This window comes from Zonotrichia albicollis, chromosome 9, assembly GCF_047830755.1.
Source record: "Zonotrichia albicollis isolate bZonAlb1 chromosome 9, bZonAlb1.hap1, whole genome shotgun sequence".
In the NCBI taxonomy this organism is placed as follows: domain Eukaryota; kingdom Metazoa; phylum Chordata; class Aves; order Passeriformes; family Passerellidae; genus Zonotrichia; species Zonotrichia albicollis.
The window spans coordinates 8,807,989-8,834,112 of record NC_133827.1 but is presented as its reverse complement, the minus strand read 5'-3'; the positions used below and the strand labels follow the sequence as shown (position 1 = coordinate 8,834,112).

Genomic DNA, 26,124 nt, shown 5'->3' with positions numbered 1-26,124 from the left:
CTGTAACAATTTCCCCTGCTTTTGCACCGAAAAATCTTTTGTGTCAATTCCGGAGCCTGTGTGCTCAATCAAGGGTGAGATTTGGCTTTGGCATATGCAGTCTGACGGAGATTACAGACTACACAGAACCTGCAAAATCTCACTGGCTTCCAGAATCCCATCCTCGTCGCCAATTATGTGAGGGTCCACCTGAAATGAACGGGTGACGAATGATTTTTTTTGGTGCAAAAAATAACCAACAAAGGCACAGGGGTTTTGCAGTAACAAATCAACAAAATGCAATTTTATTAATGATAACCACAACGGAATATGCATTTGGTTAGGGAATCTGGGGAAGAGAAGGGTAAGACAAGGGAAAGAGGGAGGAAAGAAGGTTAGGGAGGGGCTTATAGCTACCAAAATGTGATGTCTTCGGGGGTCTCGCCGCCGAAACTCGCTGGTGCACGCTTTGGGGAGATCTCAGAGGACAGTCGGAACCGAACCCCAAAATATACTGTTCTTGGTCGGGGGAAGGGTGGCCGAAATTTGGTTTCCATGGAGGGCAAAAGAATAGGAACAGCAGGAGGGGGGAGGTTACTCCATTGTTTTCATGCCCGAATGCTCGCAGGTACGTTTACTCTGGGCAGTTTTTCCCCCCTCCCCAAGCTGGTGGGGGGGGTTCAGTCCCAGTCTCTGGAAGGAGGTTGCCAAGGGGGTACCAGGGGGGTGCCAGTAGGGTGCCGGGGGGTTCCTTGTCTTGTCTTGGTTCCTTGATGAGGGGATTCGCACCTCTGTTTGTCTGTCACGGTGGTTGAAGGCAGGCGAGAGGGGTCTTCTCTTGGAGGGGAGGAGCCACCCCAGAGCTCAGTGCAGCCAAGTCAGGAGGTTGGAAGAAAGTCCAGTTCCATTGTTCAGAAAAGGGCAGCATGCCCCTTCAAGTTCAGCATGGCATGTTCTGAAAACACCACCTGTGAACACACTGAATAAGCATGAGACTTTCTTTCCCAACTGGCTCAACAGTTTTTAACCTTTTGGGGGTCTTTTCTCATGACAATTGTGAGGCAAAAAATGAAGGATTTTTGGATGGACTTTCACAACCAGAAACTGCTGTTCCATCCCCACGGGCTGCAGGCCCCCATGGGCAGGGCTGGGCCGTGGGGGCTGCTCCCCTGCACGGCCTCCCCTTCACATCCCTGCCAGAGCCATGGGCAGCTGCCTGTGGCCCCTGAGCGCGCTCAGGAATTGACCACTGCTGCTGGAGGCCTTGGTGCTGAGCCCCTGAATCATCTCTCACTCGGACATGCTGACAAACAAAGGAGGAACAGGGCCTCAATGGCCCGAAGAGCTGCCCACAGAACCAGGAGGACCTGGACGAGTGGGATTGCAGAAGCAGCGTGGGGAGAACATCCAGGCAGACTGCCAGGGGCTGAGGCTGGGGCAATGGAAAATCTGCAGTGGGAAGGAAACAACACAGCATCTGGTATTTTGAAACACAGCTAGAGTTTTCCTGTGCATTCTGACTATGTATCACCAATGGTGGGCTGTGAAATTTCTAATACCTGTCTGGCCCTTGGGGCTGAGCTGTGGGATGAAGCTCTGGGAGGAGACCTGGGAGAGATCCTAGAGTGAGCCAGGGTCCCCCACGTCAGAGCAGAGCCCGGAACAGCGGGAAGGGATCGATGGCAGCCTCGCTCCCCTTCTACCCTTTCCTCACCATGGGCCAAACAACATCCTGAAGCACATTGTGAGAGAACTGCTCAAAGGGAATGGTGGGTGCATTCCCTCAGCCTTGTCCTGGAGCTCAGCAGCCGAGGGCTCTGGCTGCACATCTGGACACGCCGTGCCCGGAACACCAGGAAGGGATCCATGGCAGCCTCGCTGCCCTGCTGCTGCTTCCATGCCCTGCAGGGCTGTTTCCCAGCCTGGCCTGGCTGCAGCTTCTCCCCAGCCTCTGCAGGAAGGCATATGGCATCAGCTGCCGCACAGCCCAAACTCACCAGGGATCCCCTGCATTTTCCCAGTCCCCAGGCACATCCTGAGGTGTGGCTGCTTGGAGGAGGGAGGGTCATAGCCAGCCCCAAAGGCCTGGGGGGATCAGGATTTTCCTGATCATAACCCATGTCTTGGACAAGTATTGCCTCCTGAAGAGGCCACCTCCAGGATGTGCAATGATTCCATCTGATCCAGCTGTGCCTCTTCCTTTCTCAAGGGATGGACAGAGAGGCTCTATGGAAGGTGGCATTTCCTGCAGGAAGGGAGGCGATGCCAGGCACAGTCACAGGAGGTAATTGCTGTGCCTCTGGGCCTGAGCCCTGCTGAGGCTTGAGCTGCCCTCTCTGCTGCTTGGCACTGCGGGCACAGCCCGGACAAGATGGGCACAGCCCAGAGGAATTGTCCCGAGCAGGCTCAGGGCACTCGGGTACTGAGCTGTCCTGCTGGGCTCCCTCTGTGGGAGACATGTCCCAAAACCTGGGAGCGGCTGCACGGGGTGCCTGTGGTGGGGAAAGGGCAGAGGGGGAGAGCAAGGCTCCAGTGTGTCCTGAGAGGGCCTGGCCATGTGCCCATGGGCTGTGGGAGCTGTTCCATGGGCAGGTGGGCAAGCAGGAGGGAGGGACGGAGGTCGGGAATGACAGCTGTGGCACTGCAGATTTCCCCAAACATTTAGTGAGGCTTTTCTGTGTGGGAGGGAGAGAGCCCCAGGACCCTGGGCTGCTCCAGCTGCCCCTCCAGGGATGTTGCACAGGACCTGCAAAGACCGTGGAGAGTGACCAGGAGCCACAGGCTCCCACAACCTTACCCCACCCCCTTGCAGTGCCCAATTCCCCAAGGGAGAAGGGGATCCCAGCACACAATGGAAATGGTTCTGTAGCATCTTTGCTCCCTTCTCGACTGGGATCATGACTTGGATTACTTGGAAATGCTGGTGAATGGTGCTTTGAAGACCTTGCCAGATGTTGGAGGCATGTTCTGAATGTACCTTTCCTGACAGAATAATCCGTGGCTGTGTGGCAAGAGTTTACTCATGAGACAGTTCCCTTAAGTTCTTCTGAGGGTGGATCAGTTCTGGAAACCTTACCCTGCTCCCTTCTGGAGCCCTGAGTGATCCCACAGGATCGCTGTCAGTGGGAAGAAGGAGCATTTATATGTCCATCCTCCTCCCGTGTGCAATGCCACTGTGTCCTTCTGTGCGCTCTGTACAGCCACAGAGAAGAGCAGAGAGGGAAGGGGCTGGGCCTAGGGCTGTGCCCCGGGGCTGAGCCTTTCTCAGCTCCTTTGCTGCCCCCAGGGAGCCCGAGCTGCTTCTGCTGCCACTGCCAAGCCCTGGCCCTGCCTGGGGCTGGGTTTGGAGCTGCTGGCAGCTCCAGGGAGTCCTTTCTGCCCCAACTACCCCGCATGGGGCTCCTTCCATCCCAGTGTGGGGCCACTGCAGGCACGAGGTCCCCCTGGCCGTGCTCCTGACTGGAAGGCAGAGACAAGGGTGTGCCTTGGATATCCCCAATCACCCAGGTGCCCTCACTGCCACTCAGGCCTGAAGGAGAATCTTCAGCAGTGCCATTGGAGCTATTGTGTCCTGCCTTTCTTTGCAGCTAAGCCTGTTGGTAAAGGTGATCTGGCTTCCCAGCCCACGTTCAGGATTGAGCCTCTGGGAGATGGTGAGGGTAGGTCAAGGCCTTTCCCCTGGGAGAGCTGCCAGCTGAGAGACCAAAGCTCGGCCAGGGGGGCATCGCTGCAGGCACCAGGACAGAGCCATTCACTTGGTGCCATGATCTAGTTGAGGTGTTAGAACATGGGTTGGACTCGATGATCTTAAAGGTCCCTTCCTAGAATTTCTGTGATTCTGTGATTCTGTGTGTGCCCTCACCCTGCACGATCCACTCACAACTTCTGCTCAGCACTGGCAGATGTTTGGAGGCGGGTGGGCCCTGGCCCAGCTGAAAAAGACCAGATGATTTGTTGATTACACCCGATTTTGCATAAGCATGATGTCCTGAACATGCTATCAAAGTAATGGAGAATCGTTCCATCTGTTCAGGTGTACTTTTTGTTTCTCAAGTGATGGGCCAAAAGGCAGGACAGAAGGAGGTGTTTCCCCAATGAAGCAGAGGCCGATTGGCAGCCCCTGCTGCAGGAAGGAAGGCCAAGCCAAACACAGGCATGGGCACAGGCTCAGAAGGTAATTGCTGTGCTGGGCTCAGCAGGGCTCAGCCCTTGGCGGGGCTGTGTGGCTGCAGCTCTTCCCCCAGGGTCTGCCCTTGCACGGCCCGGTGGCAGGCAAAGCTGAAGGCACCTCTGGAGCTCGTTCATAGCCCCTGGGAAAGGGGACCCGTGCACCAACGTCCCTTCCGCTGCAGCTGCTCCAGAGCTGGCCCTGAGTGCCCAGAGGCCCAAGACACAGGAGCAGCCCCGAGCGGGAGCCCTGCTGCGAGCCCAGGGCCAGAGCCAGCCTTGGCTCCTGACTGGGCAGGGGCTGCACTGGGTCCTGACAGGGCCTGACTCTGTGCCCTGGGGCTGGGGGAGCTGTCACGGGGCAGGGAGGGCCAGGGCTGGCAGTGGCTGCTCAGGGATGGCTTTGGCCCATGTCCCTCCAAGCAGCCACTGCCCAAGAAGCTGCGCTGCCCCCAGGCTCTCCTCCCGGCCTGCTGGGCTTTGTTTGGTGGCACAGCCTGTGCCAAGGGGCGGCAAGGTGCCTGCAGGCCCCAGCTCTGGGGGAAACGGAGAATGTCCTGCCCGCATCCACTGTGCTGCCAGCTCATTCATGTTCCATTTCCCTGCTTAATGGGACACCACATATCAGGAGACATTTTGTTCATCAGTCCCACAAGGATCCATGATGAGTCACCACTTGTTCAATTGCATTTTATAACACTGAACTTTCTCAAGTGATGAAAATCCTTCCTTGCTATTGCTCCAATACCCTTCTTTTTCAAGTTCCAATGCTTATCCCACAACAACGTAAATGGTGTGGGCTTGTTTGCAAATATTTTTGGCTTTTTTCCACGGGACACAGGGCTGGAAAAGCACATTTCTTTCAAACAAGAAAAGATCAAGAAATACTCAGCAACTATAACTCCCAGGCCAGGATCAAGGCTCATTACAGAAGTCTTTCTCTGGCTATAAAATACTTACTGGCACACAGTTTGCTTCTTCAAATGGCAGGCAGACCTTTATTGTACTAGTCAAGGAAAACTGGTCTGCTGATTCAGTGCATGTGTAGTGAGTACAGTTGTCATATGGATCTTTATAACTCTTTCCAACCTGAAAAAAAACAGAAAAAAAAATTAAAAACAAAACGAAAAACAAACGAAGACAAACAAAACCCCCAAGCCAATGGAGTATAGCAAAAAAAAGAATAGAAAACTGAAACAGTAATAAAGTCAATGAACTGGCAGAGTGTGGGTTTCTCATACCACTCTGAAAGGACTGAGATGTCTGCAACTCACATCTACAAATTATGTACCAAGCTCACCCACTACCAGTCTATGCAAAATCACTTCTGTGGCCTCCCAGGGGGAAAGAATGAAAGAATGGCAGAATGAGCTGACGCTCTCCATTGCTCCCACAGGTGCAGCTGGAACCACAGCGCATGTTCCTGATGCCCAGAAGGGCCTTGGAAAGGGTTTCTGTCAGGGAACAGGCTTCAGTCTGGGGTTACTGGCAGGCCTGCTTGTCTTGGATCTGATCTTCCTCTTATGCTCCGTCCAAATTTGGACTTACTTGAAGAGGAGACAGTGAGTGTTTAGTTGACCTTTCCCTCAAACAGCTTCTTTTGAAAGTCTGCTGTACATAGGAAACATTCCCAGTGAGGCTGCAGTGTAGGTGTGGCCAGTCCATGATTGTCCAAAGAACACTGCTGAGGGTTCAGCTGCTGCCCAGAGCTTTCATTGGCCTCCTCATTGCTGGGCCTTGTCCTGGGGGGCCCGCTGGGGCTGCAGCCAGTGCTGGCTCCCACTGAGGCTGCCTGGCCAAGAGCAGCCCCAGGGGCACAGGGCAGAGGCAAAGCACGGTGGGGAGGAGAAAGAGCAGGGATGAGATTGCCCTTGAAAGGCAGAGGTGCTCTGGGGCCCGCTCCTGGCCAGGGCGCCTGCCCAGAGCCGTGCCCAGCTGGCCTGGACCTTGAGGGGCAGCTGTGCAGCTGGGCCAGGCTGTGCCAGCAGCTCCAGCCGTGCTGGAGAACCTTGCCAGCTCTGGGCCCTGCTGTGCAGGAGGGTCCCTGTGTTCCGCTGGCAGCTGGAACCTCAGCCACCTCCTCTTTCCACAGTTCCACCTCTGGACAGGAGTTGTAAGACGGTGGCTGCACCTCACACCCAAACAGCAGGAGCAGCTCCTCCAGCAGTTAGAAGAGCCTGGGCAGCCCTGTCAAGAATTCTGAGAAGAAGACGCCAGAACAGTCATCGACAAGGAAATCTCCTATTCTCCTGGAGATCCCACTGCCACCTCCTCTCCCCATGTATATCCCCAAGCTACTTCCATCTCCTTTTTGATCTCCTTCTGTCCCGTCTCGACTTCTTCTATAGACCCCAGGAGCAGCCCAGCACCCTCCAACCCCTCCTGAGACTAACATGTCATTTCCTCTGCCCCTCAGCCCCCTGGCCCTGCCCTCTAAACAACACTGAAGTTAACCCTGCTCTCTGCCAGGCTAGGTGATGGCCCTTTCTTTAGTTGCACTAAAGGGAAGGTGCCGTCACCCCAGTGTTTGGGTGGCAGCAGCAGCACAGCCCGGCCGACAGCAGCACTGGCTGAGCTCCATGGCCAGGAGCAGTCGTGGATGCCCACGGTGTGGGCAGGCAGGAGCCGGGCAGGGGCTGCTGTGACCAGCGGCAGGGTCCTGAGGGCTGGGGTAGCGCAGGGGGCAGGCAGCAGCATGGGGCTCCTGAGAAAAAGCAACTCCATTTGCCTAGGTTTTCTGTTTTAGAAATTAGAAATTTGTAGAAGTATTTCAAAATAGTTTTTCTGACGAGAGACACCCCCAAATATATCTTCCCAATTACTATAGTGTTTAAAGATTTTTGTAAGTAGTTTTAGAATCGAGAGAAAAAGTGACCCCATTTTGTCTTCACTTTTCATTCTTAGAAATATTTAGAAATATCCTTTGTAGAGAGAAATCCCCAAATGTTTTGTTCCTGTTTCCACAACAGGAACTAATTTTTGAAACTACTTTTAGAGTTCTGGAAAATATTTCCCCCTTTTACAATAAAAAATAAAATTGCATTTCAGTGGTAATCTTTATTCTAGGAAGAAGTCAGATCCCTTCAGCCAGCCAGCCTGCTGCAGAGCCTCTTTTCCCGCAGGAGCTTTGTACCTAGTCACAACCAACATACATAAAACCTTTTCCCAGATATTTCCTGGGATTTTTGACAAGCTCTCGTCTTAGTCTTGTCAGTCAAACTTTGAGCACAGTGGGCATCTCTTCAAGTTAACCTTTTGTTTGCTTCTAGTGGAACTTCCTCAGTTCTAGAGCAGGGCCTTCTCTCCTGCTGACCCCGGACTCTCCTCCCGGCTTGCTGGGCTTTGTTGGGTGGCACAGCCTGTGCCAAGGGGCGGCAAGGTGCCTGCAGGCCCCAGCTCTGGGGGAAATGGAGAACGTCCTGCCCTCATCCACCGTGCTGCCAGCTCAGCAGTGCAGCACCGCACGGGCTGACGCTCCCCATTGCTCCCACAGGTGCAGGCGGCCCCACCACACGTGTTCCCTATTCCCCAAAGAGAACTGATTTTTGTCAGGGAACACACTGTTGGCTAGAGTTAATGGCAAGCCTGGCTTTTCTCTGGCATGTAGGGTATGGGGGACTCTTGTAATGCTGGCAGATGCCAGGGGTCCGCAATGAGGCACACGAGCTGGAGGGACTGGTCTTGTGCGTGTCAAATTTTGCACTAAGATGTGCGGGGCTTTGGGTCCTTTGGAAGTGATGCGTGTGGCTGGGGTTCCTCATGAGCTTCTATGGGGATTTGGGATCTTTTCTATGGTGTCAAGTGACTGGAGAGATCTGTAAGGCTGGCAGGGGCTTGACTTCCTTGCGATTACTGTGGCGGTTTAGTGCTTGCTGTCAAGGCCTGGAGAGGAGCTGAGTCCTTGCTAAGGTGGGGAGGAGGCTGGGTTCTTTTGTGAGGCACACAAGGCCGTCTTGGGGTCTCTGCACTGGTGTTCACGGATTGTTTGTGAGGCACACAGGGATATTTTCGGGTCCTTGCCACTGTTGCTTTACCAACTTGTTGCTGTGCATGTGCTGCCAGCCCCCAAACAAGGTCCTCTCCCCTGAAGGCACTGGCCCTGATCTCTGGCCCCTACTGAAGGTGGGCAGAGCTTGGCCCAGCATTTCCATTGCAATAAAGATATGGGGCTGTCACCCCAATGTCCGGATGGCAGCAGCAGCAAAGCCCACCTGGCAGCCACACTGGCTCAGCTCCGTGCCCAGGAGCAGCCGTGGATGCCCACGGTGTGGGCAGGCAGGAGCCAGGCAGGGGCTGCTGTGACCAGCGGCGGGGTCCCGAGGGCTGGAGGAGCCCATGCTGAGCGTCCCTGGGCTGAGGGCACATTTCCTTCCCTGGCATCATCTGGGCCTGGACCTCCTCCAGTGGCAAGCCCAGGAAAAGAGGGAAGCCATCAAGAGCATCTCCATGGACACAGTCTGACCCACAATGTCAGCAGGTGACAAATAAGGTTTTGCTGAGCAATGGACCTGGGATACACAAAAACAATCAAGGCAGTCCATTTGTACAGATGTGGGCACACTCTGGGGGTACAGCTGAGGCCATGAGGTCACAGCACGCTCAGGGGTCACAGCAGGCTGAGGTCACAGTTGGCTCTGAGGTCACAGAGGTGCCAGACCCGGTGGTTGCACAGCAGCACAAGGAGCGAGCACTCAGTCCTTGAGCACAACTGTTGTGGCAGCAGCGGCGGTGGCAGCAGTGGTGCTGACATTGGGACAGCAGTGTCACGACAGCGGTGGCAGCAAGAGCTGTGGGACTGGCAGAGGGCAAGGCACCATGGCCCTTGCTCTGCGCCTCTTCCTCCTGCTCCTCCTGGCCGTGGCCCTGCCTGCCAGGGCTGCCCAGGCTGCTCCGCTGCAAGGGTGGCGGGCAGGTGAGCCGGCAGCCTGGCTCCCCTTTCCCGGGACAGCGCTCCCTGCTCCCCAAGAAGTGCTGGGGACGGTTTTCCCCAGGCCTTTAGGGAGGGTTTCCTCTGGGGGACGGAGAGAGACCCCATGGCCCTGGGCAGCCCCAGTTTCCTCTCCAGGGATGTGTCACAGGGCCTGCAAAGAGGGTGCAGAGTGACGAGGAGCCAGGCCAGAGCTCCCCAGGCCCCTGTGCAGTTTGGCCTGGTCCATTCACACATGGCTCCCGTAGCCTTAACCAACCCCCTTGCAATGCCCTGTTCCCAAAGGCAGAACGGGATCCCAGCACACAAAGGAAATGGTTCAGGTCTTTGCTCCATTCTAGATTTGGATCACTCCTTGGAAGATTTGGAAGTCCAGGTGAATGACACTGTGAATGTCTTGGCGAATGCCAGAGGCAAGTTCTGAATTTCCCTTTTTACTGGCAGAATAATCAGTGTCCATGTGGCAAGCGCTCACCCATCAGCCATTTTTGTTAACGTTAAGTCAGGGCTGAAGAATTCTGTAAACCTTGCCCCGCTTCTTTCTGGAGCAGTGAGGGATCCCACAGGATGGCTGTCAGTGGGAGGAAGGAGCATTTAGCTGTCCATCCTCCTCCCGTGTGCAATGACTGTGTCCTTCTGTGTGCTCTATGCAGTCACAGAGAAGAGTAGAACGGGCAGGGGCCAGGCCCAGGGCTGTGCCCCAGGGCTGAGCCTTGCCTGCAGCCCGAGGATCTGCTATAGTGCCATGGGTGATGTTCTGTCCTGCCTTTCTTTGCAGATGAACTTGTTGGTGAAGGTGATCTGGCTTCCAAAACCACATCCATGACTGAGCCTCTGGGAGATGGTGAGGGTAGGTCAAGGCCTTTCCCCTGGGAGAGCTGCCAGCTCAGAGCCCAAAGCTCGGCCAGGGGGCATCGCTGCAGGTGCCAGGACAGAGCCATGCACGTCTGTGCCCTCGCCCTGCGCGATCCCCTCACCGCTCCTGCGGCTCAGTGGTGCCCGTGGAGCTGAGCAGAGATGGCAGAAGCTTCTGTGGCTGATGTGTTACAGATGTGTCTGCAGGGAGGACTTTTCCTGTCCCGGTGATGATTCCTACACAGAAGCCAGGCTCTCATCACAGGGGTGAGGATCAATATTGTTCACCAACCCATATCGGGGAATGATGTTTTCTAAGATAATCCTGGCAACTATTTCCGTGGTTTCTTTTCTAGTTGGAAAGGCTTCTACCAAATGAGCATGGTGGTCAACTATTACCAATAAATATTTGTAATTCTGTACAGGGGGCATTTCAGTAAAATTTATGTGAATGTTTTGGAATGGCCTTTGGGCTAATTCTCTTTCCCCTGGTATGTTTTTTCTCATCACCTTTTGATCTACTTTTTGCCAAATTAAGCACCCTTGAGTGACTGCTTTTGCTAACTCATATATTCCGATACATAGAGTTTCTCTTAAAATGTGATCGCATAACCCTTGGAGCCCCCAATGGGTTTATTCATGTATCTCTGTTAACATTTTCTGGGCGAGGTCTTTATTTAAAAATTTACGCCCATCTGGTGTCAACCACTCCCCTTGTTCCCCCTGATGCATTTTTAATTCTTTTATTGCTTTTAGTTCTTTCTCACTGAATACTAGTTTTCCTTTCCTTTCCTTTCTTCACCTAACCCTTTGTTTGACCTCAGTCATTTCAGTGGCTCCCCTGGGTCTAATGCTGCCTCCTTAGCCATTTGGTCAGCTAACTGATTCCCTTTTTCCTCAATGGTATTCCCTTTCTGATGTCCCTTAACATGTACCACTGCAATCTCTGCAGCTTTAGGTAGAGATTCTAATATTGATCTTATCAGTTCTGTGTGCACGAAGTTTTTTCCTTTGGAGTTCAGATACCCACATTCCTACTAAATCTTTCCAAATGTATGAATGATCCCAAAGGCGTACTGTGAGTCAGTGTAAATTGTCCCTTGGTCGCCTTCCAATAAGTCAAGTCCCCTCTTTAAGGCATAGATTTCACAACACTGAGCTGACAAATTAGAAGGCAGTTTGCCCTTCTTGGTAATTTTCATGTCTTCCTTTTCTGTATCTTCAATTATTGCATATCCAGACATCCTTTTCCCCTCCACTACTCTTGAAGACCCATCAATGAATAATTTTCTTCCATAAGGTAAAGGTGTCTCTTCCAGATCCTCCCTAGCTTTTGTCTGAAAGTCCACCAGTTCCAAGCAGTTATTCTCTAGTTCTAATAATGGCTCTCCAGAGAGAAACTGTGCTGGATTTAGGGTTTTAGAGGTTACCAGCTCTAGGTTGTCAGCATCTATTAGGATTATTTCATATTTCAATACTCGAGTCAGTAAGCCACTTCTGGATCCTTTGGCTTAAAATTGTTTTTAGATCATGGGTTGTATGGATTCTTGTTTTGCCTCGCAAGGCCAGTTTTTGAGTTTCTTCAGTTAAAGTGGCTGCTGCAGCAACTGCTCGAATACAGGCGGGCCACCCCCTAGCTCCTGGGTCTAGCAGTTTGGAGATGTAAGCAATTGGTTTCTTACACCCTCCCCACTCTTGGGCTACCACCCCATAAGCAATTCCTTTCTCCATATTTACAAATAGGTAAAATTCTTTTTTCCAGATTGGGCAAACTTAGGACAGGTGCCGAGGATAGTTTGTCTTTCAAATTATTTAGTTTTTCGTCATCCTCAGCTGTCCATTCTGTTGGGTCAGGGTTTACTAATTTGTCATATTAAAATTTTACACTTTGGGTATTTTGGTCTAACCATAACTTGCAGTACCTAAACAAGCCTAATAGTTTTCTGACATGTTGCTTAGTTATTGGTGCTGATATGGATAGTGTGCCTGAAATTCTTTCAGGACTTAATTTCTTATATCATTTCCCAATTATGTGTCCCAGATAAGTAACTTCTGCTTCCACAAATTGCAATTTATTCTGGGATATTTTTAAACCCTTTGCTCCTAGGAAATTTAGAAGTCGTATACTTGTTGCCCTGACATTATTCTGTTCCTCTCCAGATACTAATAAGTCATCTACATATTGCAGAATTTGTACTCCGGGGTGAATTGTTCTAGAAGCCCTGCTAAGGCTTGCCCAAAGAGATTTGGGGACTCGGTAAATCCTTGGGGTAGGCACGTCCACCTTAATTGTTGTTTCCTCCTCTTCTCTGGATGTTCCCACTCAAATGCAAACCAATCCCTATATTCCTCAGCAAGAGGACATGCCCAAAATGCATCTTTTAAATCTATAATAGTAAACCAGGCATGCTCCCTTGGGATCTGACTTAAGAGGGTGTAGGGGTTTGGGACCACTGGATGCCTGGGTATAGTTCTCTTATTCATTTCCCTTAAGTCTTGGACCAATCGGTATTTTCCCTCTGCCTTCCTGATTGCTAAAATAGGGGTGTTGTGGGGAGACATACACGGCTCTAAGATACCTTCCTCTAATAGCTGCTCAATCACAGGGGTCAGTCCCTTTTTTCCCTCAATAGACATTGTGTATTGCTTTACCCGAACGGGAGGAATTCCTTTTTGCATTTCAATTCTTATTGGTGGGATGTCTAGATAGCCCCTCTTTCCTTCTCCTGCCCAAACCTCTGGGTTTATCTGCTCTGTATCTCCCGATGTCAATTTCATGATCTGGACTATCATTCTCCCATCCTTTGGGATAATTCCCACTCCTAATTGGACTTGTAGGTCCCTTCCTAGCAAATTACTTTCTAGATTAGGTAAATAGATAAAATCAGCCACACACTGCCTTCCATTTCCTTTAGTTTCTACATTTTCAACTATGGAGGCTCTAAATGGTTTTCCCTCTACTCCCATCACCTCACAGACCTTTCTCCCAGGCGTCACTCTGGTGGGTAATTCCTTTATACTTGATCTATCTGCTCCAGTATCAACTAAAAATTCCAATTCCTCACTTTGGGGACCCACCTCAAAGTTTACTAGGGGCTCTTCTTGATGATACATTGGGTCCCCTAGCATGTAAAGCCCCTGACACCCCTAGTCATCTCCCCTCAGGAGTCTCTCAAGAGCCTCTCGTTCTTTTACAATTGCCTCATCAAAAGAGAGGTTATTGTAATTCCTTCTTATGTGTCCTATCTCTCCATAATAATAACATTTCCTCTCACTCAGTGATCTTCTGAGTTTACTTTCTGAGTACCACTGATCTTCTGTTTGTATCCACCCATGGAGGTAGTATAGGTTTGTCTTTGGGTGTTTCAAAGGAGGACTTTCGTCTGCTTTCACTGACTCTCGATGATTGTCCCTGCTGATCTCTGTTTACCCCTTGACTTTCCCTGGCTACAGGTACCATGATTCTAGCTGTAGCTTTGGCTTTCTCTTCTTCTCTCCTTAAATATATCTTTAAGGCTTCCTTTAATAATTCATTTATTCCCTTTTCCTGCCAGTCCTCCATTTTCTCTCACTTTCTCTGGATGTCTGGCCACGATTTTGTAACAAATTGCACTTTTAGAAGCACTTGGCCTTCAGAGCTATTGGGATCTACGTTGGAATATAATTGGAAGTTCCTCTTTAACCTATTAAGCCAAGTAGCTGGGGTTTCATCCTTTTCTTGCATGCTATCAAAAGCTAGTTTTGTGTTATTACTTTGGGGAACTGATTCCTTTATTCCTCTAACCATCAGAGACCTATACTCTTCCATGTTCCTCCTATCTTCCTCTTCATTAGGGTCCCACTCAGGGCCCTGTAAGGGTAATTTCTGGTCATTGGGATCTCCTGAACGATTTTCTCACTCCCAGATCTGCATTCCTGTGGCCCTGATCATCCTCACTTCTTCAGGGCTGAACAGAATTTTAAAAATAGAGTACAACTCTCCCCAGGTGTAAATGTTGGGGCCTAGAAATGGTCTACTTGGTTCGATATACCTACTGGATCCTCCACTAAGTTCCCTAACTCCTTTTCAAAGCCTCAAATTTTAGTGGCTGTTAATGGGGCATTTACAAACCCAAGCCCCCACGTATCCCACCCATGGGGACTTCTCCAAGAGGAAAAAGCTTCTCCACTTTAGATGTTTTAGATCGTGTATTACAGTAAGGTCCCTCTGTGAGGTTACCCTTCTGTGAAGAAATGGGATGAGTGCGGGCTAGTGGGCTCCTACTAGCTGGGTTAGGGATGGAGGTGCTCCCCTCCCAGTTAGGGAGAGGTAATGGTACAGCAGTAGGTAAGGGGAAAGAGACCGAACCTGTAGGAAAGGACACTGGGGGTGAGGCTGGAGAGACAGTGGAAGAGACTGGAAGAGGGGAAGGCTGGAGAACGAACTGGATTAGAGGGAAGTGGGACAGAAGTATTTGGAGCAGATGAGGGAGTTGAGGTTAGGGTAGGAGTATTGACCATAGGAGGGTTAATTGGAGGTGGTAATGGGATTGGAGCGGCTGCTGGTTCTGGGGATGGAGAGGCCAGAGGTAAAATCGGGGGATCAGTGAAAAGACCGTAGCGTGTTTCCTCTGGGAAAATTTGGTTATATGGAGGAGCTTCTTCAGTCCATGTTGCTGGTCTTGTTCTTCATCTGTGACACCAAAATTTTCACCTTCAGGCCAATTTGTAATTACCTCCAAAATCCCTGGGCCATTCAGTTTACCTATAAGGGCAGTGTCTCTGTCCCTCTGGGAGCCTCTCAGGAACCCTCAGCCAGTCCCGAGTTGGCAGACACTGGGGGGCAACCCCGACACGGCCGACAGCGGGGAGACACTCTCCCAAGCCCCAAGGGTATGGAGGGCACGTGGTCATCTTTGCAGCAGGAGAGACACCAGAGACATGGGTACAAGATAAAGGGCCGACTCTTAGCAGGGGTTAATCCCAGGTTTTATTCCAGGAGTCCCAAAGGAGCCCCTACACCTCAGGGCGCTCCTGCTGAGAACCCTGGGAGATGTGCCAAGGTTACATTTAAAGGGAGGTAGAAACCAAAAGTAGATAACATTTTACTAACCAATAAGTGACCCTAAGGGATGGGTACTGGGGGACGGACATTTAGGACAGCATATAGGGCAAGGCTTGGGGTGCTGACCCCCAGCCTTTGGCTGGTCACTCGACATCCTGGACCGAAGCTTCTAGATGGAGGGGATGGGATGCTGAGTGATTGACAGAGAGCCAGGGTGGGAATTTGGGGATGATCTCAGCAAGGGAAAGGGATTACACAGGTAAAGGGAGAGGGGTACCATCTGGGATGAACCATTTGGGAAAAATACGGGGATTCAAAAACAAAACTATTACAAAATATTATAAAGTACAAAAACACACTACGACACACCACCCAGATCTGGTGTTTACTGCACAAGCGCCCAGATCCGGAAATTTTCCAGGGCTGACACAGCCCAAGTCCAGCAATTTGCTGGCACAGACAGCCAAAATCCGGCAATTTCCTGATGCCAATACAGGTGCTCAGACCTGGTGTTTGCTGCCACTGCCAGTGCTCAGATCTGGATATTTCCCGGTTCTGGCAGAGCCAAGTCCAGAAATTTTCTGGCAAAGAAAGGCATAATCTGGCAATTGCCTGCTACCATCATTGGCAATGCCAAGATCCGGTGTTTGCTGGCACCACCAGTGCCTAGATGCTGGAATTTCCCGGTGCCGGCACAGCTTGAGTCTAGTAATTTTGTGGCAATGAAAGCCAAGACCTTGCAAATACCTGGTGCTGGCCCCACCCAGATCTGGTGTTTGCTGGCACTGCCAGTGCTCAGATCCAGCAGTTTCCCAGTGGCAGCACAGCCCAAGTCCAGCAGTTTGCTGGCACAGAAAGAAAAAACCCGGCAATTTTCTGGTGATAGCACCGGCAGCACCCAGATCTGCCTTTAGCTGGCACTGCCAGTGCCCAGATCTGGCAATTTCCCTGTGCCAGCACAACCCAAATGCAGCAATTGTCTGGCAAAGAAAGCCAAAGCCCGGCACTGCCCAGATCTGGTGTGTTTGGGTTGGTTTAAAAGAAGAGGGAGACCTCGGCTTAAGGCCATGGGAAAACCCTCTTTAGTTGGGGTCAGCAGGAGCTCCCGCCCATAATCCTCTTGTTCAGTTATGCAGATTATTACTGGAAAGTTCTGAATTCTCTTTGCTACCATTGGTTACTTTATACTGCAAACACTGTAATATTCTTAATCATTCCTTCCTCTTGGATTCTTCCCTCAGATTCCACCTTAACCCCTCCCCATACATAAATGTATAAATATTCCTGCTAGACCCTGGACCCAGGCCTTTTTCTGCTTCTCTCTCTGTACTGTGTACGCCGTCTCGTTTGTTGTGTTTCCAGACAATGAGATGAAAGCAGTCTCTGTCTGTAAAGTTGCCAGAGCTGGTTCTCAGGGAAACCACTGGTCAACAGTGCAGACGAGGACCAGAAGGTTTCACTGGCGTTTGCTGGCACTGCCAGTGCCCAGATCTGGAAATTTCCCTATTCTGACACAGCCCAAGTGCAGCAATTTGCTGGCACAGAAACCCAAAACCTGGCAACTTTCTGCTACTGGGTCTGGCACCACCCACATCTTGTGTTTCCTGCACAGGAACCCAGATTTGGAAATTTCCCGATGTCAGCGGAGCCCAAATCCGGCAGATTTCTGTCACTGGCAACGACACCACCTAGATCTGGTGTTTGCTGGCAGTGCCAGCGCCCAGATCTGAAAACTTCCTGGTGCTGGCACAGGCCAAGCCCAGTGATTTGCTGGCACAGAAAGCCAAAGTTTGGAAATCTGCAGGTTCTGGCTCCAGCACCATCCAGCTCTGGTGTTTGCTGGGACCGCCAGTGCCCAGATGTGGAAATTTCCCGATGCCTTTACAGCCCAGGTCCAGCAATTTGATTTTAGCCACCTTAGGAAGGGAAGTTCCTCGGACTGTGACTTTTCTTTTTCTTGGAACTGCTTAAACCTACTCTGGACTGAAAACCCAGACAAACACCGGCAGCTCACGCCTGTGGCCCACCGAGCTCTGGGACGCTGCATTCCAGCACCAGAGGGACTTAGAAGAGACAGAGGGAGCCAACTACAACCCACCAAAAGGACTTTCTGAATTTGCCATCTCTTCAGCACTGTCAGAGGTTTTATTTAATATTATTCATTTTTCATGCTTCTGAATACTTTACTTGTTAAAAAAAACTGGGATTTTTTTCACTTTTCTCAAGGGAAGTCTTTCCCTGAACTAGTAGGGGGAGGGGCCGCTTGAACTTGCTTTCAAGACGGACCCCTTTAGGAGGTTTCCTCCCCAAATTTGTCCTAAGCCAGCACAAACAGTCACAATGAAAATTTCACCAGTGGCGTAATTTCCTGGTGGCAAATCTTGTGACAGAAGCTTGACCTTGTTCTCCATGAGAGATTCTTGGGAAGAGCAGACAGGAGAAGATTCCTGGAAAACTGAAACAGCTTTCCAGAAGGGAAATGAAAATGAAAGAAACAATCCAAGATGTTTTCCTCTATTTATTTCTATGCTCCCCTTTTCAATGTCGCACTGCTTCTCCATCCCAGTAATTCCAGATGCACCTCACCTCTAGGATGGATGACTTAGTGATTTTTAGACACTCTAAAATACCATGAGCCAGACACAGTTTTCCTTCCCCTGTTTTTACTGGAAAGCAACACTGGAGGTGTAAGGGCAGTGCTGGGCTCAGGTAGGAATCCTACCCCAAGGCAAGGTGGCTCGACAGTGTCTGACCCTCAGCAAGGACAATGCACAGCAGCGAGCGAGGGGATCGCTGTGCCAGTGTGCAGGAGTCAGGGCTCTGCATCTGGGCTCAAGGCTGCAAAGTTCCCGTGTTTGGGCAGATGGAGGGGCTGTCCCCGGGGCGCGCGGGGCTCGAACGTGGGGCTCGTGGGGCGAGCGGGGAACGGACACGGGGACGAACGGCCCCGGGGCTTCAGTTGCAGCAGCGGCGGCGGCAGCGGCGGCAGCAGCGGCGGCAGCGGCAGCAGTAGCGGCGGCAGCACCAAAACAGATATTTTTGAATAGTCTTTCTCCTTTTCTTTCTCTTTCTCTCTTTCTTTCTCTTTCTCTCCCTTTCCCGCTGTCGGGCACCCTTCACTCGGGGTCCCTTACCCGGCGTCCCTCTCGTCTCCCCGCCTCCCTCTCCCCTGCCGGGCCGGGCCATGCCCCCGGCCCGCCCCCGGCCCCGGGCGGGGCTGCCCCGTGCCCGGCCCCGGCCGTCCCGCCGCGGTCTCGCCTCAGCCCGGCTCGGGCTGTACTGGCGGTGGCGCTGCTGGGCGGGCATCAGTGCCTGGGGCGGGGGTGGCATCGCCGCCCTTCGGCTCCGCCTGGCCCGAGCGCGGCCCCGGACCCGAGGCAGGGTCCACTCCCGGCCCCAGCCCCGGCCCCGGCCCCGGCCCCGACCCCAGTCCCAGCCCCGACCCCGGCCCCGACCCCGGCCCCTGCTCCTCCCGGGGCCCGCGGAGCACACACGTGGCGCGGCCGCTCCCGCCGCCTCCGCTGCGGCTTCCCCGGCCCGAGCTCCGCTGCTCGGCATCGCGGCCGCCGGCCCCGAGCCTCCCGTGCCGCGTTCCCGGGAGCGAACGCCTGGGCATGGCCGGCCCGGGGCGGGTGAGGGGCGCTCGGAGGCCGTTGCTGGCCCCGGGCCGAGCGCTGACAGCCGCGTCCCGCCCGCAGGGACGGCGCAGGAGGCCCTGCAGGAGCGGTACCGGCTGGGATCGCTGCTGGGGCGCGGCGGCTTCGGCAGAGTCTTCGCGGCCACGAGGCTCTCGGACGGCGCCCCGGTGAGCGGCGGGGCCTGCGGCGGGCGCAGGAGGAGGGGATGGAGGAGGAGGAGGGCGGAGGGCAGAGGATGGGGCTCGCAGTGCAGGCGGCGAGCTCACCCCGCTGCTGTCCGTGGCTTGCAGGTGGCCATCAAAAGGGTGCCACGGAACCGCGTCCGGCACTGGGGCGAGCTGGTGAGTGAGCGGGGCCAGCAGCCGGGGCTGCTGGCCAGGGATGAGCCGGGGCCCGGCACGGTGGGAGCCGCCAGGACGCCCCGAGGGAGAGCGGGCGTGGGGCCAGCGCGGGGCTCAGAGCATCCCGGCCTGGCTGAGGGCTTCCCCAGGCCTGGCACGGCATCGGCCCCACTGACGGCATCGTGCTCCTCCCGCAGCCCGACGGCACCAGCGCACCCCTGGAGATCGTGCTGCTGGCCAAGGTGTCCACTGGCTTCCCCGGTGTGGTCCAGCTGCTGGAGTGGCTCGAGCTCCCCAACTGCATCGTGATGGTGCTGGAGCGGCCAGAGCAGTGTCAGGACCTGCAGCGTTTCATTGGGGCACGGCGGTTCCTGCCCGAGGAGGAGGTGCGGGAGCTGTTCCGCCAGGTGCTGGAGGCCGTGCGGCACTGCACCAGCTGCGGGGTCCTGCACAGGGACATCAAGCCAGAGAACATCCTGGTTGACCTGGACACCGGGCAGGCCAAACTGATTGACTTTGGCTGTGGCACCTACCTGCAGGACACAGTCTACACTCACTTTGCAGGTGAGCCTACCCAGGGCTGTGCTCCCGCTGCTGACATCTCATGGCCCAACATCTCCCAGCCCAAGCTGGCTGTGGCAGCGGGGATTCTCCCTTTGCTGCCAGTCAGGGCACTGAATCTTCAGCTGAGTTGCTTTAGAGCGGGGCTGGGTGGGCAGCCATCTTCCAGCCCTGCTGGCACCCTTTGCCAGCCGCTCTGCCCAGGACTGGGGCTGGGCTGAGGCAGCCAGCTGGACCAAAACCCCCGTGGGTGGGGGTAGCAGAGAGGGAGGGCGGAACCTGTGCCCCAGCCACTTTGGTGTGCAGAGGAGAGGAAGGGCTTGGGCTGATCCACTCACCCTGTTTCCATTGGCTTCATAATATTTTTGGGGAAATGCAGGCAGGGAGGATAAGGGCATGTTTTCTCCCCAGCATGGAGTGGGTTTTTCCTTTGCATGACATGGTTGGGCCTAGCCAGGGGTGCCCTCTTCCAACACCAGAGGCTTCTTTTCCAACCCTAACTTTGTGCACAAGTCCCAGATGCTGGCGAGAGGGCAGTGGTCACCCTGTGTGCCCCTGATGCAGCCCCCGCAGGCCCAGGGATGCTGGGGCCAGGCTCTGGGAGCAGCGGCATCCCCCTGATGAACTCCATCTGTATTCCATAGGAACACTGTCCTACAGCCCCCCGGAATGGAAAGACTTTGGCTGGTACCATGGCGAGGCAGCAACAATCTGGTCCCTGGGCATCCTGCTGCACCAGATGGTCTGCGGGGAGCACCCTTTCAGGAGGGGCCGGAACCTCAGCTGGGGCCAGCTCCCGCTGCCACAAAGGCTCTCTCAAGGTGGATCCTCTTCTCTGGGCACGGGGGGAATCCCAGTGCTGGGAGCCAGCAGCGGGCTCGTGGGCATCCCGCTCTGGCAGCTGCTGAGGAGGTGGCACATGTCCTGCTCTCCTCCAAAACAGGGAATTGGTGGGAAAGTTTAGGCCCAGCTCTGAGCACATCCAGCATGGCCTGGGCATGGGAACAGTGGGGTAAAGCAGACAGGAGCCTTCTCTGGCTGACCATCAGTTTCTGCTTTCTCTCCCCAGAGTGCAAAGACGTGATCTGGTGGTGTTTATCCGTGAACTCCTTGGACAGACCCACACTGGAAGACCTGTTCTGTGTTCCTTGGATGCAGGATATTCCTCTGCCATAGAAGAAGGGAGAGAGCCACAGGCACACTTTGATCCAGGGCCCTGGTAAGTTCCTGCTCCACATATGCCTTGGCAATGAGAAGCAAAGGAACCCAACCCTTTTTGTGCTGCCAGTGTCACTGGACCGGGGTCATGGGATGGGAACACGCAGCCCTTGTGCTGGAGCCCTTGTGCTGGAGCTGAGCTGCTCTGCCCAGCACTGGTGGCTGCCACCCCAGCTGGTTTTGCTTGTCCTGGTTCCCTGACAGCTGGGGCCTGGGCAGAGCCCTGAGAGCCTGGTCTGCCCCCAGGGAAGGAGAAGGAGCCCCTGGAGAAGCTGTACCGGGTGGGGATGCTGCTGCTGCTGCTGCTGCTGCTGGAGACAGCAAGGGTGACATCAAGGATGACAAGCTCTTCCTCAGCCTGGCCACTGGAGGCTGAAGGTGATGGACTTTGATTCTGGCACCTTTTTCAAAGCCAAACTCCACAGGGAATTTGCAGATGAGTCCCCACCTGGGGAAATTCTGCTGGATTTGGGCCTGGCCCAGCTTGGCGGGGAACCAAAGGCTCCCCCTTTGCTGGGGCAGATGTAACTCATTCTTCAGTCGCTGCCCAGCTGCTTTTTGGGAGGCTGGGGGATGGCCTGGGGTGGGTACGAAATGGGAGTGGGCTCCTGGCCCTGCCAACAGCCCCCAGCACCCACCGTGCCCCGGGCTGGGGCTGGGGCTGAGGCAGCCAGCCCAACACAAACAAATCCCCATGGTGGGAGCAGAGGTGGGACTCCAGAACCTGTGCCCAGCTGCTTTGCTGTGCAGGTAAGGAAGGGTATGGGCTGCTCCACTGCCCTTGTTTGCTTTGGGGTCACCGTGATTTTGGGGGGCAGTGCAGGGGGGAAGAGAGAAAGTGTGGGTTTCCCACAGCCATGGCTGGGTTTTTCCCTGGCATGCAGGGGTTGGGCCTTCCTCAAGGCCCTGACAGAGATAAGAGTTTTTACTGTTTTTCTTGTTTTCCCTTTTTGCATCTGACCTTATTTCAATAATGTGTTGTTTGTTTTTCCAGAGGAAGCGTTCCAGGTGGTCCAGTGTGGATGGGGAAGTGCTTGGGAGCAGCTGTGGCGTGGATGGGCCATGCCCTTGGAGGATGCTGAGGCCATGGTTTGGGAGCAGCTTTTCTTCCAGCCGTGGCTGGCGTGAGGTGGGTCCCTGTGTGCTTGGCAGGGTGGGATCAGAGCTTTTGGGAGCTGGCAGCGAGCACAGGAGCATCCTGTTCTGGGCAGCTGCTGAGGGCTGGATGTGCCGTGGCTGGCTGCACGCTGGGCACAGGTCCTGCCCTCCTGCTCTGTGCCAAAGGCAGCAGGGATGGGCAGCTCTGGGCACAGCTCTGGGCACAGCCAGCATGGCCTGGGCACCGCAGGCCTTGACACAAGGGGACAGGAGCCCTCAGCTGACGGGCACTTTCTGCTTTCTCTCCTTGCAGCTGGGCTCTGCGGGTGCTGAGGCTGCTCTGGGCTCTGCCAGGGCTCTGCTGGGCTGGCTCTGCCCTCACATTGCTCTGACAGCTTTGCATCAGACAAGCCCGTTGCGAGCACAGCGCCTGAGCTTTCTGCTTTGGCAGGTGAGTGAGACTCTGCTGCAGGCCCAGAGATTGCAGCTGGGGACACACATCCAACTGGCAAGGACCCAAACTCTCCACAGTCCCAGCTGAATGCCTGGATCTGCACATGGTGTTTTGTCTGTCCCATTCTTCCTTCTTTATTGGCTGGAATTGTGCAATTGCACTTTCTTCCTCCTCTAGCAGTGCCACAAGTGGGCCAAAGCTGGCGAGTGGGCCGTGCTCCTGAGGCAGTACAGTCTGGATGGAGAATTGCCCTTCTGCACTTCCAAACCAGAGCAAAAAGCCGTAAGTGGGACTTTGTGTCTCTGAGAAACTCCTGGCAGTTTCCACAGCAATGTGCGGCTCATTTGCAGGGTGAGAAGGAAGGTCATCTTCTAAAGGATTTGAGCTTTGACAGAGTTTCCATTCCCAGTCCTGCTTGGAGCTGGAAGGGCACAAAGCAATTTCCTCTTGCTTTGACCACAATTTAAAATGACAATATTGGAAACAATCCCCAAAAACTTTTTAAAAAGACTGCTGAGGTCAGTAAGATGGATCCATGCCATCAGCACATTTGCAAAGTAAATAACTGAGTTTTCTTCCAAAAGATCAGTTACCTCGTAATTCAAAGTTAGAGAAGATTTTTCACTGCACACTTGGGTTTTGTTTTTATCTTTCACATTTTATATAGTTTTTAATTACTTTTTCCTTTTTTCTCCTTTAAATAGAAAACATGTCCTACAAAAGGAATGTCCTTGCTCCTGGTTCCCATGTGGAGCAGCTCCCTTCCTGCTGGCTGAGCTGCTCCACACAGGCTTTTCCCCGTTGCTGGGCACAGACTGATGGAGCAGCACTGCTGAACTCGGGCACACAGAGGGACCAGCAGCAGCTGCCTTTGGCCACCTGAGGCTCCAAGGCCCAAACTCTGAGCAGCCAGGGCTGGAAGAGACTGGCAGGATCTGATCCCTGACTCTGGGCAGACAGGGCTGCACAAATGACCCCACAGCAGCAGCAGCAGCAGCAGATGGAGCTGACTTTGAGCACAGCCCCTGCCCCTCTTCCCTCCCGTGGGCAGCGGTGTCACAGCAGCCTGAGGCACCTGGGAGCCCCCAGTGCCAGCAGGGACTGGAAATGGCAGCCCTGGGCTCCTGGAGGCTGTGCAAGGAATGGAGCTGGGCACTCCCTGTCCATGGGGAGCTTGCAGATGGAAAAGGCTGCTGTGCCAGGCAGCTCCAAGGGCACAGAAAGGAGGCTCTGGAGCACTGGATCAGTGCCAGTGCCACAGTCCTGGGCAGCAGCCAGCGAGCCCTGGGGGAACAGAGGGCACAGCAAGAGGGACAGAACCAGGCAAGGGCAGAGACTGGAGAGAGCCAGGCCTGGGAGCAGGAACAGCTGCTCCATTGCACTATTGCAGAAAGCTCTTGGATGGTTCAAAGCGCTGAAAGGTGTGAAGGGCAGAGATGAGGCCACAGCAAACAATGCTCCTGTTTGCACAGCCTCCCCTCTCCGTGTCCCAGAAAGAATTGCATGGACTGGATTCATCTCTCTGAGTCGTCTCGTTCAGCATGAGCAGCTCAGCACCAGGAGCTGAAGGACCTGAAGCCTCAGGCCACAGGAGCTGGGCAAGGGGGAACTTTTGGAGCAAAGGAATGCTTCTAAAATAGCCCCAGCGGAATGCAGTGGATAGAATCATGGAATCACAGAAGCCTTTCTGTTGGAAAAGCCCTCTGAGCTCACCCAGTGCAGCTGCTCACCCAGCAGTGCCAAGCCCAGCACTAAACCACGTCCCTGAAGTGCCAAGGCCTGGACACCAGCCCTGAGTGAGGCCTGGACAGCAGGCCCTGAGCCAAAGGTGGCCTCTGGATGAACCTTCCAACCAAAGGTTATCTTTGTATCTGCTCCCTGATGAAATATGCATGGTTATTAGCACTGAGATAGATGTAGCCACTCATTAGTGAAACATGTCTTGACCTTTGTGTATTTAGAAGCCAGACAAGGCCGTGAAATCTGACATCTGACCTTGTTTGGGGCTGAAGGATCAAAGTCACCTCCCTTGGTTCCTCCTTAAGCCCTGGCCAGGCTTTGGGAGGGTCGCAAGAGGAGGATGAAAGCAGATGTTGCCACACTAGCAGTGCTGTCAGTTTGTTCATTCAGCACTGTCAGAGCTGGGCCCTCTCCCAGCGGGGTTGGAGCCTCACCTTGTGGGTTTAGGCAGACAAAGATGAATTTGTTAAGAGTACATTGGAAACAGCATCTTCACAAGGAACAATTATTGTTGGAATGCTCCCACATGGAGCAACAGAAGAAGGTTCTAATCTTGAGCTCAGATGCATTTGTGCAAGTGAAATATTAATATAATAAATAACTATATATATATTTATAGGGTAATAAGACCTTAATATATATATTTATCTTTAATATATGTCCATATCAATCTATATCTGTATTTCTCTATCACTGTCTTCATATAAAATTATCATAATGTGAAATATTGCTATTGGTAGCTTTGGCTGCTCAGGGATGTAACACTAAATGCCCTACAGAACAGGACTGGCAAGGACCTTAATGTCAGTGGCCAACTTTGTGAGACTGTATACAATGAAAAAGGAGGAAGGCAGGAAATAGGCTATTTTTACAGGGTTTGTTGATTCTGTGATGCAGAGTGCTTTGTCTGTTCCTGTCAAAAATACAGTGATTTTGCCTGAAGGGTTTTTCATGTACCAGACTATGCACAAGCTGCAGGACTGGTTGAATGGGTTGTTAAAAGAGCAGTTGAAAAAATGAGGAGATGGAACCTTTGTCCATGGAGAACCCATCTCCCAGATGTGCTCCATGCCCTTAACAATGGCCCACAGGGGAAATGGAAACGCCCTGGCTGTGCACGGCTGCCCCCAATTTGCAAATCCAACCACGGGCAGTGAGACTTGGGCTGCCTGGGAAATTGTTCTGGCTGTGATGGCCCCTTGTAGGGCCAGCCCAGAGGCTGCAGGGCTGGGCCTTCATGCATTGGAATGAATGTGGAGAAATTCAAAGCAAATGAGAGCTGTCAATATCAAAACAGGAATTCAGATGCCTCCAGGACACTTTGCTTTGGTAACTGCTCCCCTGAAGCTTGGCCTTGCAAAGTGTTCCTGTCAAGGCAGGAGGAATTGATGCAGAATATCAAGGAGAAATTACAGTAATTCTGTTAAACAATAGTGACCAGGATTGGATTATTCAACCCCATGACAGGGTAGCACAATTATTGATATTGCAACTTTAAGAGCAATTGATAAAAAAGGAGATCCAGCTCTTTATCTTTTGTGGAGATAAAGGCTTTGGATCCAGCAGCCCTAATAATGGAGACAGAATGTGGGTCTGGAGGCCAAAAGGCCCTCCCAAGGCAGCTGAAGGAACAGCTCCTAGGAGAGACAACTCCGAGTCCTGAAACCTGGGCAGGAACAATGGGAATGTGTCCCTGCAACCAAGGATTGTGTGTGAGAACAAGTATATCTGCCAGGAGATTGTTTTACACATCCTGCCAGACCAGATCTCCCTGTTTGCGCCAGGGGCCCCTTTGGAAAATGCTCTGATCCACAGGGCTCCATGTGAAGGCTGCTGTGACACTGAGGGACTTGCACAGGAATTCCATCCAGGAGCCTGGGTGCCCCTCAGGGACTGGGACCCAGCCCCTTCCAGCCAGAGGGGAAAGGGCCCCCCAGGCCTTGTTAGCCATATACAGCATGGTAAAGCTGAACAGCAAAGGGCCTGGGGGCATTATTCTGGAATTAAAAAGGTGCCAGCTCCAGGGACAACAGAATTCTTGTTCCTAATTGGAATGAGATTGAGAAAAAAGAATAAAGAACGGTGTCACTGAAGTACTACTG

General features: G+C 53.2%; 1 protein-coding gene across 1 annotated transcript; it reads left to right on the top strand.

Moving 5' to 3' along the window:
* Positions 1 to 597: 597 nt before the first annotated feature.
* Positions 598 to 22,637, top strand: LOC141730251 (serine/threonine-protein kinase pim-1-like). The gene is made up of 6 exons (XM_074547681.1): positions 598 to 607; positions 18,671 to 18,777; positions 18,901 to 18,951; positions 19,149 to 19,515; positions 20,157 to 20,333; positions 22,633 to 22,637. Exons 1-6 carry the CDS (start codon positions 598 to 600, stop codon positions 22,635 to 22,637), a joined length of 717 nt encoding a protein of 238 aa, XP_074403782.1.
* The last annotated feature ends 3,487 nt before the right edge of the window (positions 22,638 to 26,124 follow it).